Source organism: Paramormyrops kingsleyae, chromosome 4, assembly GCF_048594095.1.
Source record: "Paramormyrops kingsleyae isolate MSU_618 chromosome 4, PKINGS_0.4, whole genome shotgun sequence".
In the NCBI taxonomy this organism is placed as follows: Eukaryota; Metazoa; Chordata; class Actinopteri; order Osteoglossiformes; family Mormyridae; genus Paramormyrops; species Paramormyrops kingsleyae.
The window spans coordinates 17,513,713-17,535,076 of NC_132800.1; the positions used below are offsets into that span (position 1 = coordinate 17,513,713).

Here is a 21,364-nt window from a genome sequence, read left to right on the forward strand (position 1 = left end):
AAGAGGTAAACACCTAGATTCCTCGACCCTACACTGGCAGCATGTCCAGTGTCATCGATTCAGCCTTTGACAGAGCGTAATGATAATAACGATCAATCCTTTTAACCTCCAAGGCGTCTTTTTGTCTGTTTCTGGTATGCTGGGTTTTCACAGAGCATCTGCTGATTTGTGGCTCCGCACATGCTATCCCACAATGCACCTTGCAATCAGTTAACAAAATATACACAGGAAGGATCCTCTACAGCTGTGCATATGCATAGGGCTGTGGGTTGGGGGTGCAGAGGGGCACAGGGGGAAAACCACTAAACGTTTGCAGGTGCAGGTTTTCCTTGGAGACCAGGCTCATGAATTTCTTGAATCTCCATGCTAGGCTGGATTTCTATGCTAACTTAAATTTCTATACTAAATATCAGTTGTATAAAAGTTGATAGATTGAATTAGTAAGTAGCATTTAACACTCACATCTCCTGGACTGAGCCTTAGAATTCTACCCCCGGTGCTGTTTCTATGTTCTCCTCAGGTTGCATGACTTTCCAGCTTCATCCCAAACACATGATTAGGTCAACTGCACATCCTTGAAGTGCTATGATCATGGTTCCTGGGACAGGCCATGATACTGCACTGGATGAGAGGGTATTGCAGATGAATGCATGAATAAGGTGTAATAACCTCTGTGAGAGAAGTGGGTCACAATTATGTTGTCACATTCTAGAACTGGGGTGTCAAACCCAGAGACACACTGTGAGGAATAAACATTTAGGATGTCCCTCACATAGTCACTATCTTGGGATTGACTCATCACAGATAGCAGGCATAATCACACTATATTTAACCAGAATTAAACTATAATCATCCATGGAAACTGCAGTATGTCTGACCAAATATGCATGAAGCACAAAAAACGCAACATTTGGTTTTGGTCACGTTATAAATGGTCACACACTGTCTACAGTTAGAGTTTTGTCCAAAGCGACAATCGAGTGAGGAGGAAAGAGCAGGATCAAGTACTGCCTGTCCAAGGTTAAGGGCCTTGCTCAAGGATGCAACAGCAATATGACTTTGCAAGCCATGGAGTTTGAACCAACAGCCATAGACACAGCACGCTAACCCACATACCACCCAAGATGACAACCATCTTCCACAGCCACTCATCCATCAGTGGGTCACAGTGAGCCTGGAGCCTATCCCAGGATGCACAGCGGGAACACGAGCCAGTACACCCACCATCACACACAGTCACTCGGGGATGGACATTTAAAGCCACCAGTTAGCGGATTATAGGGGGAAACCTGCATGACACAGGGATAGCAAACAAACCATAAGCACTGAGGGCAGGATTCAAACCCACAAAACTGGGGGAGTAAAGCCACCATACCATCCATTTTCGTAACCCATTTATTCTATGCAGGATTATAGGGTTCTGGAGCCTATTCCGGAAGTTATGGGCACTAGGCAAGGAATAACCAAGGATGGGCCACACACTAGTAATACACACCTATGGGCGTGGTTTGGACCACCGAAGAACCTTCATATGTTTTAGGGCTCTGGGGGGTTCAGAGAACCCAAAGGAAACCTCACAATGACACAGGGGGGGGGGGGGGGGATGCAAGCTTCATAATATAAACGAGGGCCATGTCAATCAGGCTGTAATTCATCCTTTTTAGCTGCTTTTCTCCATTCGAGGCCCGCATTGGTCAGTGACGTTTCTAGAATGACTTTGATGGAGTCAATACAAGAGAGGAACTACCCCGTGGCTTGAGGGGCAAGCAGACCCCTCCCCCCCCAAAACCACCCCAGGCTTACTCACAGATCCCAGGTTTTCCCTGGTCGCTAGGGGATTTGGGGACGAGAATCCAAATGTCTGACTCTGGAAATTCAAACAGGCGGTAACACATATGCCCAAAGTGGAATGTTAATCGCCAAAAAAGCCCCCCCCCCCAAGTCACGCAAACCCACTGAGAACATGATGTGCTCGTTCAGCTAGTGCACTATGGGATAGGAATCATGCTGTTTTTTTGTTTTTTGAGTCTTAATGCTGGAATTTAGACAGTCACTTTCCAGACTCTCCTCATGACATAAATTACTGGCTTGCTGGTTTTTCTGTTATGTCCACAAACATTTGGTCAAAAATGTGAACATAACCACAAGGGGGGGAGGGGCAGGGCTCTCCCTGTAGATGAATCGTAAATAATAGCGAACTCTGAAGAGTAACGTGCTCGAGTAAAGAAAGAGTTCAGTATTTACAAAGAGTCACGCTGGACTCAAGCCAAGAAAACTGCCGTAAAGTATCACAGCGATCAGAGCTTAGATCAACGGATGAATAAAAATTGTAAACTCAAACCCAACAATTCATCGGGGAATGAGTCCTTTTTAAGAACTCCAGGGGGCGCAAGGACAACAAAGTGAACCAGTGGGGGGGGGGCTGTTCCCTCATACCTCCAGGAGGTGGGGCTTTGATTCCTGATTCCGCTATGCGTGGTGTTTGCATTTCTCAGTTTATCCATATGGGTTCCCTCCAGGTACTCGGGTTTCCTCCAGGTACTCGGGTTTCCTCCAGGTACTCGGGTCTCCTCCAGGTACTCGGGTCTCCTCCAGGTACTCGGGTTCCCTCCAGGTACTCGGGTCTCCTCCAGGTACTCGGGTTCCCTCCAGGTGCTCGGCTTTCCTCCAGGTACTCGAATCTCCTCCAGGTACTCGGCTTTCCTTCAGGTACTCGGCTTTCCTCCAGGTACTCGGGTTTTCTCCAGGTACTCGAGTTTCCTCCAGGTACTCGGCTTTCCTCCAGGTATTAGGGTTTCCTCCAGGTACTCGGGTCTCCTCCAAGTACTCGGGTTTCCTCCAGGTACTTGGCTTTCCTCCAGGTACTCGGGTTTCCTCCAGGTACTCGGGTTTCCTCCAGGTACTCGGCTTTCCTCCAGGTACTCGAATCTCCTCCAGGTACTCGGCTTTCCTCCAGGTACTCGGCTTTCCTCCAGGTACTCGGCTTTCCTCCAGGTATTAGGGTTTCCTCCAGGTACTCGGGTCTCCTCCAAGTACTCGGGTTTCCTCCAGGTACTTGGCTTTCCTCCAGGTACTCGGGTTTCCTCCAGGTACTCGGGTTTCCTCCAGGTACTCGGCTTTCCTCCAGGTATTAGGGTTTCCTCCAGGTACTCGGGTTTCCACCAGGTACTCGGGTCTCCTCCAGGTACTCGGGTTTCCTCCAAGTACTTGGCTTTCCTCCAGGTACTCGAATCTCCTCCAGGTACTCGGCTTTCCTTCAGGTACTTGGCTTTCCTCCAGGTACTCGGGTTTCCTCCAGGTACTCGGCTTTCCTCCAGGTATTAGGGTTTCCTCCAGGTACTCGGGTCTCCTCCAGGTACTCGGGTCTCCTCCAGGTACTCGGGTTTCCTCCAGGTACTTGGCTTTCCTCCCGGTACTCGGGTTTCCTCTCAGCCTAAAGAAACTCACTTAAATGAGTCAGGCACTTCAAAGTTCAAAGTCTTTTATTTATCACATGCAGTCGTACTCCTACAACATACATCTGGCAAATTCATTGACTGCACTGTACAAAGAGGGAATATATTACACACTGTACTGGGTATAATATACCTAAAGTATACACTTTATAATGGTCTGCGGTGTCTGCATGAGCCCTGTGATGGACTGACCATAACCCTGTGCTCTGTGATCTTCTTGGGCGCCCAGATAAGTGGTCATGGAGGAAGGATGGATTCAGTCCGCAGCTCCTGTTCTGTGACACTTCTTCCAGGCTGGGGAGCAGCTCTGGTGACATCACCTGCGCTGTGCATGTAGTTACACTATCAGAACGAGACACAGCGACACCGAGGAAACGACGGAATCATGGCCCCCGGGGTCTCCACTGTGACTGTCGATTGGCGGGTGCTATCGTTCCGCACTTCTGAGGGGGGTGATCGCCATTCGTCGTTACCCCCTGTCTCCAACAGCGTTAAATGGAAGCCCGTTGCCCCACCCCCAGGGGGTGCAGCTGGTAGCATCATAAAATGTTTGTGAAGGAAACAGCATGTGCCCCCCAGGACAAAAAAAGGCAAAATCCCCCCTCCATCCAAACATGGAATGAATCACGATAGTTTAGCATCTTTCTTATTTCCTCTAAAAACATTTTAAAGTGAGTGAAAACAGTAAATGTTAACAAATTATAGCATTTTAGAATGTTAATCTATCTATCTTCCCTAACCTTGCTTCCAGCTCAGGGTTTGGGGGGCCTAGAGCCTGTCCCAGACTGCATAGGACTCCAGGTGGGAAGGGGGTGGGGGGGGTGCTCAAGCCTATCCCAGGGAGCATAGGGCTCCGGGGGGGTGTACAGATTTTTATACATGTGTTTTTAGGCTACAGGACAAAATCTGGAGAAGCAGCAGAAACACTGGAAAATATCAGGGGAAGAGGTGGGAATCGAACCTTCAACCCTCTGTACTGGTCTCATCAAAATATCACATTATTTAATAAAGCATCAACAGTATTATTATGCAATCCTGACTAGAGTAAGCGACTAGAAGAGGGATGATGTATGAGTAGTATCATTATTATGACACATTACACTTAGACTAAGATGTAAATGACACTCAGTTCGCCCATCAAAACATGGCGTCAGATTCAGTTGATCTTACAGCTGGATTTTTTGCCCAGGGAGATTCAGGTGAGGTGTGACTCCTAGCAGCAGAAATTCACTAGGGTTCTGTTGAGGCCTCAAGCCCCCACCCAGCACTGTATACACACTGCTGACTTACAGATTTAAAGGAGACAGGAAAGGCAGTGTGGGTTTGCCCAGATCCAAAGAGTGTGCGGCTTTTGACACGCTGGGACTGGTCCAAAAACTGCAGCTGCCACCCATGGCAGCACTGGGACTCTGACTCAGCAATTTCAAGGCCTGGTAGGGACTCGCCAAGCACAGGTGGGGGGACAGTCACCCTGTGGTGTTTGTAAATGAGCAGGGATTGTCCCTGTGCAAAAAGATGCAGAAAAGCGCATTGTATACTGTGTGAGTTTGTTTTATAAGGTAATATTTAAACTGCCTGTTTGTCTTTTAATATTTAATAGATTCACACATAAAATCCAGTTTTATTAGACATCTGAATTTTGGTTTCCTCCCCTGCTTATTTAATCCTGCGCACTGAAAAGCATATTGATCCACCTAGAAGGATCTTCCTATCTGAAAATTTTACAGTGGACAACCTTGTACGCCTCTTGAAATTCAGTATTCTTCCCCAAATCTTTCCTGCCGAAGAAGCCCGACACTTACCAATGATGTCCAGTGTTTACTTGTTCTGACCTGTTTTGACTAATTCTGAGCAGTGTTGACCATGACAACCAGATCTTACTGGTTGCTACTATAGATCTGACCAGTGCTGACCAACGAGGACAATTTCTGACCAGTTTGGACCGGTTTCTACTAGTACCGAGCAGTGCTAGCCAGCAATGAACAGTTCTGACTGGTTTCAGTTAGTTCATAGCAGTGCTGGCCACCACACGTCACTCATAGGCTGAACAAGCTTGTTCCTCGGGTGTCAGAATGAATCCTGTACCCGGAGCAACAATAATTCTTGAGTAGGTACCTTACAAGACCAATGAGAAACAAGACTGGCATCAGGAGGTTGCTCCAAGAGCTCCTTAATCCCAATTTAGTAAAAGCAGGAGGTTTAATACCTGTAGTCCTTGCCATAGTTGATGTGGAACCAAGGGTGACATGTTAACACCATAGTAAAAATCAGGAGAATGGTTTATCTGCCAGGAATGGTCATATCATTATCATTAGCCAATGATGCTTTGAATCGGTGAGTGACAGTGTATGGGGCACTCCGGGAGCCAATCAGCTTTCAACTGAGGTCAGTGCCCCTGTTGCCCCACCCCTGCATATACGCTTGCTAAAGACACCCTGTCAAATTACTGCCCCAGGCTGCCTGTAGCAAAACCTTCTTGCTCTGCCGACACGTTGCAGAACTTCAGTTAATGTCTGCCGCTCTAATTGTATCCCCTGATAAAAAAGGCAGACTGATTAGAAAAAGGCAAAAGTGTTATTCATGTTTGTATATGAAGGTGGGGTGGGGGGGCACTGCACGTCACAGTCAGACATGGGAGCCCATCTGTGAAGATCTCTTCCAGTGTCCTGCAGCCTCAATAGTGCCCCCTATTGTCCCTTTACTCCATAGTTTTAAGCTTCATAAATCTTCCACCAGTAAAGTATCTTATGCTGGTCCTGAAACCAATATCAACAGAGAGTTAATTCCTCTGAAAAGTGTTATTCCAGACAGCCAGAAACGGCAGCTCTTTCCCTCGCTCTGATGCTGCTTTTCCGCAGATTTATTTCTGCCGGAACCAGGCCCAGAAACCTCCTCCTCTCGAGGGAGCGGCGGGAAGATAGAGACAAGAGAGAAGGGAGGATTTGAAGATCTCTGCACTGTCTGACTCTGACTGCTTTTGACATCACTCATGATAAGTAATCTTGGGGAGGTTCACATAAGGCTTAGCTGGATCTAAATAATACATCTCTGCAGAGTACTGGGCAAATCCTGTTATCTTCTCTCCAATTATCCGAGAAAATACCAATAACAACAGGCCTTCGGACCCACGGCTCCCCCTAATAGATATCGTACCCCTGCAATCTGAATCATTCCTCACGTCACTCACCAATATTAGATTTCTTAATCTGTTTTGAAATTTTCTCGCAGAATCTAATTATTTGTGCAGCTGAAACTAGGGACACACAGACAATCAATTTAGACATCTGGGCGACTTTCCAGGCTTTAAAATGACATACCCAGCGTTTCTCTCTTTAAATATTACCTTCAGCTTTGACCAACAAAACATTTTAAGAGGCGAAAGAGGGACAGCAACACATTGTCTGAGCATTATTCACTATATTTCATAATGCCACACCATATTAAATAAATGACTATTGAAAATAGATGATCCCATATTTCTGTAAATCTGATTTACAGTCTTCAAATTGTATTACCCAGCTGAGATGAAAATTGTGCTTTACTCCAAGGACGGGCAACAGGCGACTGGCTAGCTGGGTAGTTAGGGTCTTTTCACACAGCAGACACCTCTAGAGCAATGTTTATCAACTCAGTCATGGGTGATTCCACAGACTGTCCACATTTTTGCTTCCATTCTGTTCCAAGCAACCCTGTACCAGGTAATCAGTGTTGTTGATTGGCTGGGAGCTGGGAGAGAGCAAAAATGTGGACTGACTGGTGGTCCCCAAGGGCTGGATTGAGAAACATTGCTGAAGAGTGTCCTACAGAAAGAGAACTACTTATGACAATAAACTCTGCTCGGGCGGTTCTTCGCCTCCACAGCCGTATGTTTAAAAATGTAAAATGCACAGCTTGTAGTGAATTAATCAGAGGCACTGATTCTCCTCAACAGTGGGTGGGGAGAACCCAGGATACTCTGAGACAATTGGTGGGGGGGATGAGGGGTTGGGGTAGGGAAAGCTTTACACCTGGGTTCAAATCCATAACCGATTAAGTGTCGCCCCCTGCTGTTTACTGTGCTTCATAGCAACCAGGTGCAAGACACACTTTGATGAAACATGACAATCAGTCTGGATAAACGTAACGGATGATAAAAACAGCGGATTTCCAATGTCAAAGCTCCCTAAAGCTATTCCTCCCTAACAGAGATTATTTAATTAAATGAAATAACTGAGCGTACACTCAATCGATAGTTAGACTGCGGCTTTCTCGCCTTTTGTGCGTATGGGGAGTTCGGTCTACAGTATTGATATTTATTGTTATTTGCTTATTGTCTGCTGGTATTTATTGCTGTTCCTATTGACTTGTGGGGTTAGCTTGAATGGTAAAGTAATAAATTAAGAATTTTATTGTATTATGTACTCATGACAATGAAACTTCCTTTGAACAGCTCCCACCCCAGAAACTGACTGTACTTTTTGAGGAGTTCAGTTTAGCCCAAAATCCCACAGATAGAGTGAACATCTCTCTGCCAGCTTGTACTTCTGTATCCCAGTTACTTACGGGTTAAGTAGGTGTCTGGGGGGTCTAATGACCTGCTCTGTAATGGAGTCCCATCATAGATGCTTCCTGTTGTAAGCTATAGGAAAGCAGGGGCCACCATGGACAGGTGATGGATGGATGGACGATGGATGACGGATGGATGCACAGAGGAATGCATGGAACAGCACAGGAAGATGGTGCCAAAATGCTCCACGCAGTTTTGCAGGAAGGCACCATGGATGGGAGCGGGGGGGCTGGACCTCTGAGGAAGGCTGGGGGCTCTCAGGCCATGTGGATGCTTTAACCACAATGAGCACAGATTGGGGGGGGGGGGGGGTGACGGCACCACACTGAGTATCTACCTGCAGGAGAATCCCTGTGCCTCTTGCCTGTCAAGTAAAATATCAGGCACCTTTGTGTTTCATATTCTATTCAGTTTATTTTTATATAGCGCCTTTCACAGCACAGTCGCTGCAAGGCACTTCAGATAAGAGTGTGTGACGAGCCATTACTACATCATTCATACTAAATGGTTATGAAACAGGGACTAAGGAAAGGAAAGAAAGCCAGAAGACAGCGGAGGAGTGGAGCCAGACTCCCAAGTCAGGAGAAAAAAACCTCTGAGGGTTCAAGGTCAACTGGCTGCCCAACCCCCCCCCCCCCCAAGACATGTTCACATTATAGAAATCAGAGTGAACAGAATAGACCTGCATTAATAACAGCAATGTGTAAACTGTGGTCATAGGCAGAGCGCGTGAGTGAGCCAGTACACCAGGCAGGTCCGATTGGGCCAGCAGATCGTAGGCTGTGAACATAATGTCACAGTCTGTAAGCCACACCCACAATGTCACGCTTTCATATATAAGATGGCTCCAGACAAGGTCAGTTCGGCTCGCTTGTGTCCCAGAATCTGGGAGTCTTTATTTACGCTGGCGTTAGAAGCCTGATCAATCTATCTCCTTCTTGTCCTTCTCATCTCTCCATTTCTGACACGGCCTGAGCTGAGAAGCAGTACCCGGAAGTGATGTCAGTTACACCCTGAACGGGCAATCCCCAGTGGCTGTACACAGTCCCCAATCCCAGCTCATCCCAGTGCTAAAAACTCCTCGTACCGTGCAGGCTCCTCGTACCCAAAACAGTGATTAGCACGGACGTGTGTTGTTTACGGTTCCATCAGACTTTCCTCAGTTGCCAGTATTTTCTATAATTGCTCATTCTCTTAGGATCCATTAATACTATATAATTATCCTCGGAAGGTGCCCTTTAACGACAGCAGATCTTTACTTAAACATTTAGCGAGAGCGTTGTACATCCCGAGGGCATTCAACAACAAAGGGCCCGGCGCTTCCCTCGCCTCCTCTGTGCTGGAAGTGGCAATTACAGTTCAGAGGGAAGATTGTGCCTCCTCAGCCGAACAGTGGAAAGGTGGCATAAGGCTGCACAGGGAGTGGAATGTGCCAGCACTGTATATTACTGCACAGGTCAACAAGAGCACTGAATATCACAGCACAGATTAACAAGAGCACTGCATATCACTGCACAGATCAACAACAGCACTGAATATTACAGCACAGATTAAAAAGAGCACTGTATATCACTGCAAAGATCAATAAGAGCACGGAATATCACAGAACAGATTAACAAGAGCACTGTATATCACTGCATAGATCAACAACAGCACTGGATATTACAGCACAGATTAAAAAGAGCACTGTACATCACTGCAAAGATCAATAAGAGCACGGAATATCACAGAACAGATTAACAAGAGCACTGTATATCACTGCATAGATCAACAACAGCACTGGATATTACAGCACAGATTAAAAAGAGCACTGTACATCACTGCAAAGATCAATAAGAGCACGGAATATCACAGAACAGATTAACAAGAGCACTGTATATCGCTGCACAGATCAGCAATAGCACTTAATATCTCAGCACAGATTAACAAGAGCACTGTCTATCACTGTACAGATCAACGACAGCACTGTATATCACAGCACATGTCAACGACAGTACTGTATATCACTATACAGGTCAACGAGAGCACTGTATATCACTGCAAAGGTCAATACGAGCACTGGATATCGCTGCACAGATCAGCAATAGCACTGTATATCACAGCACATGTCAACGACAGCACTGTATATCACTATATAAAATTCAATGAAAGCACTGCATACAATAGCACAGATAAACAAGAGTACTATATATCATAGCACAGATCAATAAGAGCACTGTATATCACTGCACAGATCAACAAGAGTATTGCATGTCATTGTGCAGACCTACAACGACATTGTATATCACTGAACAGTGGTCAGCTTACGAACTACCTGTCTGCAGCAGCAGTTTTTAACACTGTGGTATGAAAACTAACTAAGAAATGCTGGGAAATGGAGGTTGTCTAAGAGCCGGTTAGTCGTAGGTCACAGCCCATGCCAGAATCCGCCAGCGATTGGCACTGTGCTCAGCATTGCCATCAGCATCCCTGTCAGGTGGGCGGGCATTGAAGGGAGACCCGCTGACAGCCACAAAATAAAGCCGGGTTCAATTTAAGGTTCTTCCAAAATGACATACCACAAAAATCTCACTGATGACCTGTAAACTATTCATTATTTTTCATCATTTTCCAGCCAAGAGTTTTAAATAGACCTTTAGGAAGTGTATATTTATTTCAACTTGTCTCTTTTGACGTTTCAGCAAAGTCTGCGAGCTTCGGGCCATGTTTACCGCTGAGAAATTCCCCCTGACCGCCACAGAGGTTGTAATTCTCTCTGATGGCCACAGGGGGTGAAATTCCCCCTGATCAGCACATGGAGCATAGTGCCTTCTGACCACCACAAGTGTCGTAATTCCCTCTGACCACGTATTCAACGTAAAGAGTGTACTTTAACTCCGGTATGTAATATTTTGTCAAACATCAACCACAATAACAATACCCTCTGTGTCACTCCCCCCCCCCCCCCAAAAAAAAAAACATGCAATCCTGTACTGCCAGGAGAACTTCCTGTTGACCCCTACAGGAATACTCCCTGCTTATCGTCGAATTCAGAGAGAAACAGCTGAAGGAGAGACAACTGGAAACATAATAGAATAATCAATCTGAATATGTCAACCGCAAAGCCAGCTTCAATGTGACAGTTTCTGCTGCCTTCCTGTCCCCCTGGGGTGTTTCCCAACTTTCAACCCCATAAAACAGGAAACGACTTCATTTCACTTGAAAGGAATGAGGCTCGCTTTTCCATCATCGCTGTGTTTATGTTTCAGGAAGCAACCGAGACCAACCTAGACTTCCACTGGATGTGACGTAACAGTGGAGATCTGTTTTCATCCAAGGATTAGCTTGCAGCCAAAATTTGACACAGAACTGAGTGATGTATCAAACAGTAAACACTGGTTTAGAAGTTAATCCATATAACATAATAAACAGATAAAGATATCGAGCATGAAACAGCCTTAAATAAAAACAAAATGAGAAATCTGTAAAAATCTGGATGCGGGAGTGTAATGAGCTTGTATACTTGTCAAGTTGAGTTTTTCCTATTAGCTTTGTACCCAATAAAGTTGGGAACTGATGAGCATTTGAGATTAGGGAACAGGGTCACTGTCACTGCATCACTTGAGTTTATGAGCCCATAAGTGGCATGAATACTCTACTGGCCATTGGACTCAAACCCACAGCCTCCTGGCTGCTGGCACAGATCCTTAACCTATGGCGCTATGTACATACAGCTTTTCTTTCTCACACCATACAAACAGTACCAAACCTGCTGCTAGATCCCACCCAGAGCTTCTCTTGAACCAATAAGATCAGATAATGAATTTAAGAGAACACAGCTGATTGGATAATGGTCACGTGGGAACAGGACGAGCAGCTGAGTGGTGTGGAGACTCACAGTCTGTGGGAAGCGCCTTTGTACCCAGACCAGGACAATGACTTGCATAAACTGCTGGCTTTCACAAGTCACTTTCACTCAAAACTGTTCTGTGAGAAACACTAACATTTACTAACTGCAGGGCTATCCTACGAGAACAGAAGCGGCAGCGACTATTTCTCCAGTCAGTTGAGCGACTCTGTGTTCATAAAAACACTCAAATAAACTTCACTTCCCCTCCCCGTGGGATTACGGTAAATTAAATCAAAGCGTAAATCCTGGAGTGAGTTAATCACGGCCGAACGCGCATTCGAATCCCGCAGGAGCGCCGGGAACTGCGTCGCTCGAGGCGTTCAGCTGACGGGAGCTGCGCACCTGCGAAGAAACGGCTGTGTCTGTGTTGGGGCGCGGGAGGGGAGGAGGTCAAAACCCAATCTCATGCAGCAGCTCGAATTAAAAAAATGATGAAAAGCATCGTAAACCCGGATAATAACAGAATAAAGGCGTCTCTTAGTTTACGGATGGAAACCCTGCTTTAAAAAGTGCTAGTAATGTTAAATACTCCAATCACCACTATTATTTATTAATCACTGCCACTTTAAATCTCAGCACCCTGTAGTCCTACTTGTATGCATCTTGTATATCACATTCATACTGTATATAGGCTACTGTATTGCATATACTGTAGGCCTGTGTTATTGTTCTTAGCACACTATTCTGTTATTAGCTATTGATTGTTCTTCGTGGTTGTATAGGCCTATTGTTTAAGTCTGCTGGGAGATACGCAAACAAGCATTTCATTGTATTTTTATTTGTACAATAAAGCTTTTGAATCCTTCTAGGTGTATAAGCGCAGGGTTGCCAACTCAGCTATCTGGCGTGACACTCACGTCACGCTTTCAGACTTTCCCACTCACGACAGAAATCTTACGACATTCTATATCATCCCATCATAAATGTAAAATTAGCTACATCAACAGCATTGGGGTAGTCAGCAAACCCAACAGACTATTTGAAAGGTAATAAAACTGCTTCATATACGTGTGCAATTGTGTGCAGACTTGTCTCGCCAGCCAGCTGATCAAAGTTGGCAACCCCGATAAGGGGGCTTTGCTTTTTCTGTAGCGTGAATATAAAGACAATCAGACGGCCGTAGTAATTAACCGGGATCATGAGACTCCCGACCGTCCCACGTGACAGCCGAGAAGCTAGTGACGCAGAATCCTGTTCTGTCGGTGTCACTCGTGAGCCTGTCTGAGTGTAAGATCGTCAGGCATGAGACCCTCAAAGCCCATCAAGCCTCTGACTGGATGACGGGAGACGCACACAGCCCCCCCTCCTGGGCAGAGAGTCCCAAACGCAGACTGCGACTGATACAGGCCAGGCTGACGGCTTTTCCACTGGAAAAGAAACATGCTCTGCTCATTTATTATTAGGTTTTTTTCCTTAACATTATTTTTCGGGAAGTTGTGTTTTGTGAACTTGTGAACTTTTTAAATTTGTTTGCATTGTGATTACTTAATTGTCTGTACCATGTCTACTGTCTTTGCACTTTTGCACTTCACTGTCTTTTGCGGTCTATGTTTGTTTATGGGCAATTTAGGTAGAATCTCCCTCTGGGATCGATTAAGTTTTATCTTATCTTATAAGCAGCAGCTGCCCATCAGCGTAAAATCACACAGCCCTCCACACAGAGCCAGCTAAGCAAAACTTTTTATTTGTTTTTTTTTATATATATATATAATTGTGCGTGTAGCCATCGGGCGCTGAGCCGTCGCTGGAGAATCAAATCGCGACGAACGCGTGACATCGGTACGTCCAGTAGGCGTTGGTCTGGGTCGGTAACCAGCACACCTCGCAAACACGGAATCGCCTAGTGTCAGCATGAAAGTAATAAGAATGACAGTGACATTCCGATGCTATATAAGCTCGGCTTTTATCACATTCCAGCAATTTACCAAAAATTTACCTTTTTTACTGTTCACTATTAATTGTGAAAATGTCATTAGTCCGTCATGCGGAAAGAATACAAATACCAATTTAAATATCGTTTCTCGTTGTGTAGTCCAGAAAGGGACTAATTTCACACGATCTTTAATCTGACGCGGGTCTAATATGTAAGATCGTCAGGTATGAGACCGCCAAAGCCCGTCAAGCCTCTAACTGGATGACGGAAGACGCACACAAGCCCCACTCCTGGGCAGGGCATTATAATGTGGCTCGTGATTTCTGCTGGTGTTTGAATGCGCTTACGCTGTCCTTACAGAACATGAATTTAGAAGATACCAGGCGCATGAGGACATGATGTGTTTGTTTGTTCACAGCGTCAACACGCGAAAAAAATCACCAAAGAATTGAACAAGCACAGTACAAACCAAGTAAACAGAATATAAATGGCAGGGGAGATTTTAGGATTTGTTAAGGTGGAGGACATAAAGTAACCTTATTAGCCAATGACATGTTTTGAATCAGTGAATGATGGGAGACTGGAGAGGGGGCACTTTGGGACCCAATCAGCTTTCGGCCCTGCCGCTGTATAGCCTCTGACACAAAGGGAAATCACACACACACACACACACACTAACACAAAGGGACGTAGAAAGGCACAGGGGTGTTTCTAGCTACTGAAAAAAAATTAAAGGCTAAGTCAAGTTTAAACAGAGGTTGACTTTTTTTTGATTGGCATCAGGGGTAAAACAGACTTAAAATACTCTGGGCATATAAACACAGATGATATAACAGAAAAAAAGATATTAAATAAACTTAAAACATGCAATGTCACTGCAACTGCACACTGTGAACCATAAAGATGAATTAAAGGCTTAGTTTCATGTTGAAACCTCACTATTTCGGGATATTAGAAGTGGTAATGACCTAAGACCTACATATAAATGAAGTGATTGAATTTCATAGCTATTTCTTACTTGCTTAGTAGGTTTAGGGTTTACCATTACGAGATTCAGGGCAACGACCAGATTCACACAGAGAGGTAAGGAGCAGCACTGATTACAGTGCATTACTGCACCCACCACATGACAAACCACCTCAGGGATGTGAACCTGAGCACAGTGACAGGTGATACCTCAGCACCACACCAGTCCAAATGGACCAGTGGCAGGAGTGACAATCCTGCCACCAACCCCCAAGTTTCTCCCTGTAAGTTGGAGGAGCTCCTTATGGGGCTGGATGTAGATTAACATCATTCCCAGGATGAAGCAATTGCAGCTTAAGGGCCCAACGAAGTAGAATCACTCTGGGCATTCACGGGATTTGAACCCACAACCGTCCAGTTACTGGCACAGAGCCCTAGCCTCAGAGTCAGCACTCCACCCCACTCTGACTCACACAACGGACATTTTGTTTATTCTGGCAAACAGTTTGATATAAAGGTGACGTGTTGAAGAAATCAGGGTCAGCCAGTCCCTCGAGCAATTGGGGTTGAGTGTCGCTCAAGAGCTCAGTGATGACATCACGCTATTTACTACGGGATCTGAACCAACGACCTTTGCAATCACAGGCACAGCATCCTAACCTACTGTTTGCTCAAGCTGGAGCTCCTGATCACACAGCTGCCTGTTTTGCATGCACGTTACAGCAGCATAATTAGTCACATGACCAAACTCTCACGTACGCACAGGTCCGCCAGCTGCCAGCAAATGCTCAAGCGTCATGCGACTACCCTGGCGAAAGCGCTTGGATTCCCATGATGGCAAACAGCTGTTTGTATCCAGTAAAGCTCCTGAATCCACGCGTGGCATATTTCTTTGCTTTCATGGTCTTGCTGCATGACTAATTGCCATCTGGCTCAGTAATTAATCTCTGGTTACCTCCTATACAGTTTCTTCCAGGGGCAGGAACAAAGGCAGTGACTGTGATTTTTTTGTGTTGTGAGCCCAGATGAGGCTCCTCGGGATTCAGGCGAGCGTGTTACTGCCACGACGCGACAGTCGCCTTTATTTCCATCTCCTTCCAGGGTGACACCTGGGAAATTTCCATGGACGGCTGTCTGTCTTCTTTTTCCGGATGTTTCTGAGAATGCTGGCACACAAATGGCCCTGGCTGGATAAGTTTGGGAGGTGTGTGGCTCAGTGGGTTAGCACACTGTGGCTGGGAATAGAAGGTTGTTGGGTCAAATCCCATGGAAACCGTGACCCCCTGATAATACCAGTGTCCGTGGTGACCATAGGAGGGCTGGTAAATGAGCAGATCTGCTGGAAACCTTCTTCCAGAAGGTTCTGAAGAAACATTCCTGAAGCATGCCCAACCAATAAATTATGTGAGTTCTACTGATCATCTCTATCAAATAATTATGCCATAGCCTATAGCTAAAGGTTTTGGAAGAATCTACAGCAGCACTTATTATTTTTGAAAGCAGGTCTTTCCTTTGATGGTGAACCCAGGGCTGGCCTAACCCTTTATGGGGACCTAATCAAAATTTGAATTGGGCCACATACCCTAATTTACACACACCAGACAGCCAATCAGATGGGGCTCCCTGGTGGCTGCTGGTGGCTTTGGGACCAGCAGCCTCTTACTGTAGTTTGCCTATGGCTTGGGCCAACCCTGGGTGGACTGACTGAGTCAAAGGGTGGGTTCAAAATGCTGGACTGATCAATAGAGACGTAAATCAGAAGAAGCCACTGTTCCACAAGCCAGACAATCACACATGAGCCCATGAAGGAAGCCTATCCCCATAGGGAGCCCTATTTCATGGAGAGGTCCTTCCCGTTATGTGCTGCTCTAAGACGCAAGAGACATTTGCCAGAATTGATTGGGTAAGCTAATCACATGACCACATAATGTGAACCAATCATCGAAGCCAACATAAGCATGGGCAACCTGGAAGAGAATCCACATAACAGATGTAAACCAGGTAACACGAGAAACAGATATAAAAAGGGTTTGAGGGATAAACTTGCTTCTTCTTAATGACGTGATTCCTGCTGTGAAATGTCTGATATGCAGGATGTGTCCCGGCATCATGTCAGCAGCCGAACCAGTCAGTGGCCTTTTATAAGTGACTCTCAGCGGACTGAGGAGAGAGCTGTCAGTCAGGCAAACAGAGACATCATATGTGCTGTTTCCTTCCTGTTTTTAATCTACAGGGTTTATATTTATATGACAACTAATCTCTGAAATCTCTGCAACAATCTAAAGAAGAAATACCTTGAAAAACTGATACATTTTCTAAAGAGTGTTCATGCACGCCTGCAAATATCATTCTTTAAAAATGTTCCCCTCGACAAAATAAGGTCAACTGAACAACGTTCCTGACACATTTACAAAAATTACAGAAAAGCAATGAAAAACCTGGAGGTTTTACTCTTTGTGTGACTTAGATTTAACAAGTGAAACATCCTGTAATAAACCAAACCAAAAAAAACATCTTACAACTATAAGACAGTCAAACTATAGAGTTTAGAGAGACATTTCACAGAGAACTTAATGCTAGAAAATGCCTCACAGGTGAAGCTCAATGTGATGCGATGGGGGTCACTATAGCCTCACACACTCAGGGGGGTTGTGGGTTCGAGGCCCCGGGTGTGGGGATTGCATGTTGTGTGGCAAAAGACATGCGGTTTATGTAAATCGGAGTCTGTCAATGTCCCTTATTGCACGTCTGTCCTGTGATAGACTGACATGCTGTTTTTATATTTGTGCTACCTGTGACTTGTTGAGTTTGTAAAAATATAACTTTCTGTATTTTGTAACTAATTAATTAAGACAAGAAGCACCATCACACACACACATGCAGACACATACACACACGCATTTGGGAAACTGCAAGTAAGTGGAACACCTCTGCACTTTCGCATTTTGTTAATGTCATTTTTATATTGTTACACGGTATATAAATTAGATTCCAAGGCAATGTAATTGCGCAGTTCGAACTGTAATTCAGAAGCTATTACCATGATGCGGAGTGACTTATAGGGCAATAAACAGAAGAAAAAAATTAAAGTAAATAATAATAATAATAATAATAATCCAGTTGGAGCACATTAAGTTCCGCTTCCTGGCTCGTTACAATACGGCTACGTAAAGAAAAGCATTTATACACCTATACTGTTACCATATACAATTAAAGGTTATATGTCTTTTTGTTGGGTTGAAATTGTATATATTATCACTCACGTGTATTCTCAAGGATGCATAACTTGTTCCATGTAGCACCTGTGTAAATGCTCAACAGTAAATTTCTATCACGTGCAGCAGACGAGGCCACCTCTGACGCACGTTCTGTTGTTCCTGTTCCCACTCCCACATTCACATTGGTTCCATCCCATTCTAAAATGTTGTTCACACCCACAATGTAACCTGATATCAGTATGTTTACCTTATAGTATAAATAAACTCTGTCGAGGGGCCACACCTTTGTAGCTCACACTGAGGTGGGGTTACCCTTGCAGCAAGTAAATCAGCGCGTGTCTCATACTCTGTGGGCCAGCAGCCGGGGAGGGGGGGGGGGGGGGGTGGGTGGGCTGATCACTCTCCCCGAAACTTTTTGAACTTGTTTCCTTATTTTACATTAACCTGAAAATGTACTCTGATGGAGGAGAGACGCTTTCCCTCTGTGGTGTAAAGCACAGGCGGGTTTTGATTAAGTAAATGCATAGTTGCAAGTGCGCCCCCTACCGCCATTATGTTAATACCCGCACAAAGGTGTCAAAATGTGTAAAGGCCTATGTACCATGAATTTGAATGATTTATTAATTATTATTTTATTATTGATGATGATAATAATAATAATAATCAGAACAAGCCTAACTGTTTTTAATTAAGATTATTAACCTGTCCAGTGAATGTTGTCTTTATTTTATAGTGAGTCCTGTGGTATGAATATTAGCGCTCTATCGAGTTACTGTAAAATTAACCACGTTATTTTGAATCTGAACAGAACCTTAATGTCATCAGATATTAAAATCAGCAAATGCCTTATTGTAAGTTATATTTGTAATGTAAATTTTATTCTACATTTAATTGTATTTTTGAGCTCAAACAGTAAGCTCAAGGTTATACTTTACACAGACCACAGCAAAACAATCATTATAACCCGTTTAAGCTGCAAAATGTTCAATATGACTGGAATTATAAGCTCAGGGGACTTTGTGGGAAAATGAACTTGTAACGTTTTAGTAATTCCGATACACATCAGCCCAAAAAGCCCCATGAATACACTTCCAATCGATCCAGTTATAAATAAAATTAAATACAGTATATACAACCTGATCGTATAAAACCATGCCCAGCCTCTAACATACCGTGTAACCCTTATAATTTAGTGATCACGCTTAAAAATCCGCATGGACGTCAGATCATTAAATCTATTAATCTATTAATCCATTCAATGTCGACAGTGAACAAATATCCTTCTGAATCGATTTCAAACTGCAATTTTTTAAATAAAAGACCACTTTAACATCTGCATAATAATAATAATAATAATAATAATAATAATAATAATGTTATGAAACATTTTCATGCAAAAATGTATTCAGATATTCCAGTTTTATTCCTAAATCCCCGTATTTTCTGACCAGTGGATTTGAGATTTACTCGCATTTCTGTCATCTGAAGGACTTTTCAGATGTTATCCGAAATAAAAAAGTGAAACCAGAAAGTTTCCGCGCGAGGGACGAACGCGTGTAAAAATAGCGGGACTGAGCCACAGGACGCTACACACCAAATAAATAAAAGACAGTCAATAATGAAGGTAAATAAAACAAATCGGGCATTTCCACGCAGAGAAGACTATCGCTGGAACAAATAGGTCACCTAATTAAACGCTTGTCTCGGTTTTTTTTTTCCTGCTATTTTTTTTTTTTTTTTTTTTTTGCTTTTTTCACCCCAGAGTCTCCGGCCAGAAAGTCCCACATAAGAAATAAATTACCTCCAGATCTGACCCAGCTGCAGGATGTGGATGATGGACTGCAGAAGCCAGATGCAGAAGGAGCAGGACCTCTTCTTGTTGGCCGCATGGTCGCTGATGCTCGCGGTGGTGCTGGACGCCTGAGGTGCGGATGGGTGGGAGCCCATGTCTCCGTGCGAGGCGGAGGCGCTCAGCACCTTACCGTCCGTGTGAGGGCGATCGGCGGCGGCACCGGCGCTGCCGTCCGAGCCGAAGTCGTGCACGAACCATCGGAAACTGAAGAGTTGGACCGAGAAGGAACCGAGCACCGCGAAGAAGAGCGTGAGCCCGAACCACCAGTAATCACGGCGGAAGTAATAGTCCACCGACAGCCACACGTCGGTGCCCACGTCGGCCAGATACACAGCGGCGGCGGCCAGGATCCATAGGCAGTCCCACACCGAGTAGTCCCGCTGCTGCCTCCCCAAGCGCAGGCACGCCGAGGACGATCCGCAGCAGCGCGGCTCCCCGCTCACCAAGTCGCCCTCTGGTGCTCCGGAGCCCGGCTGCGAGCCCGGGACCATCCCCTGCGACTGATCGCAGTCCTGGAGGGGCGTGAACGCCACATCGCCCCTTCTCATCTTCAGCACCCCGTCCGACTTCGCGGCCATTACAGCAGCCCTCCCGTTATCTAAGCCGCACCGTCTTCTTCCTCCTCCTCCTCTTCCTCCTCCTCCCCCCTTTCTCTCCTCCTCCTTTCTCTCTCTGTCCCCGGGAACCGGCGATCGGAGCCTGGGCTGGGCGACCTCCTCTTCCTCCAGCTCATAACAAAGCGGCGCTTCCTCCCGGCAGCAGGTACTCACCGGAGGCTCTCCCATGGCACACATTTAGGCTATGACATCATCGCTTTCTGCAACTGCTCTCCAGTCACTCATCACACTTCTCCCCTCCATCGGCTGCTGCAGTGTAGCCAGGACACATGGGGGGAGGGGGACGTGGCTTTAATCAAACTTAGAATAAAATCACATCGTGCGTTTTATCACCCCTATTGCTGATTACCCTAAAGCGTAAAATGAAGCCGTTTCACAGACATTCGGGTATATGCCTGCACAGATACGAGGCGAAGCCTCATTTACATTTAAGTGTAATTCACGGTTTACCCTACACATGCATTTAGTACGATGGGGGTATAGTGGGCGCTGGATTTAAATGACAATAGGAATTTAAATAACACAGTGTTGCCCTTTTAAAATGCACGTCTGTATAAAAAGGGTGACTTATTTCCTTAAATGGGACGGGATTTACGGGCGTATTCCTGTATATCGCGGGCTGGGCATTTTTCAGCACCATGGAAAGCTCCCGTATGGGGATGGTCTGCCTCGGCCACGCGGTCCTCAGACAGAAGGTGCGCCCTGGGTGACACTTTGAACATCATTCATCTCCAGGGGGACGCGACCCATGTGCCGTCAGACTGCTGCTTTTTCAGGCTCAAGGTTTCTAAGACAGCAGTACACAAGAAAAGGGTGAAGCTGGAGACACTGACCAGAAACCAGTCAGGTAGAGGACATAAGCAACTTTATAATGCCAGATATGACTGTTAATTTATCCGGCAGTGCCTCGAAAATCGGAGGATGACCTCAAGTGACCTTCAAAAACGA

General features: G+C 45.3%; 1 protein-coding gene across 2 annotated transcripts in view; it reads right to left on the minus strand.

Moving 5' to 3' along the window:
• LOC111847209 (XK-related protein 4-like) overlaps window positions 1-20,663 on the minus strand; it is an 84,535-nt gene extending 63,872 nt beyond the window's left edge. Inside the window, exon 1 of one of the 2 annotated variants that reach the window (XM_023818192.2) lies at window positions 19,749-20,663. In XM_023818192.2, coding sequence (XP_023673960.1) covers window positions 19,749-20,593 — 845 coding nt within the window. In that variant the 5' untranslated portion in view covers window positions 20,594-20,663. The remainder of the gene's footprint in view (window positions 1-19,748) is intronic. The other variant, XM_023818191.2, reaches the window with a different exon arrangement.
• Window positions 20,664-21,364: the final 701 nt, after the last annotated feature.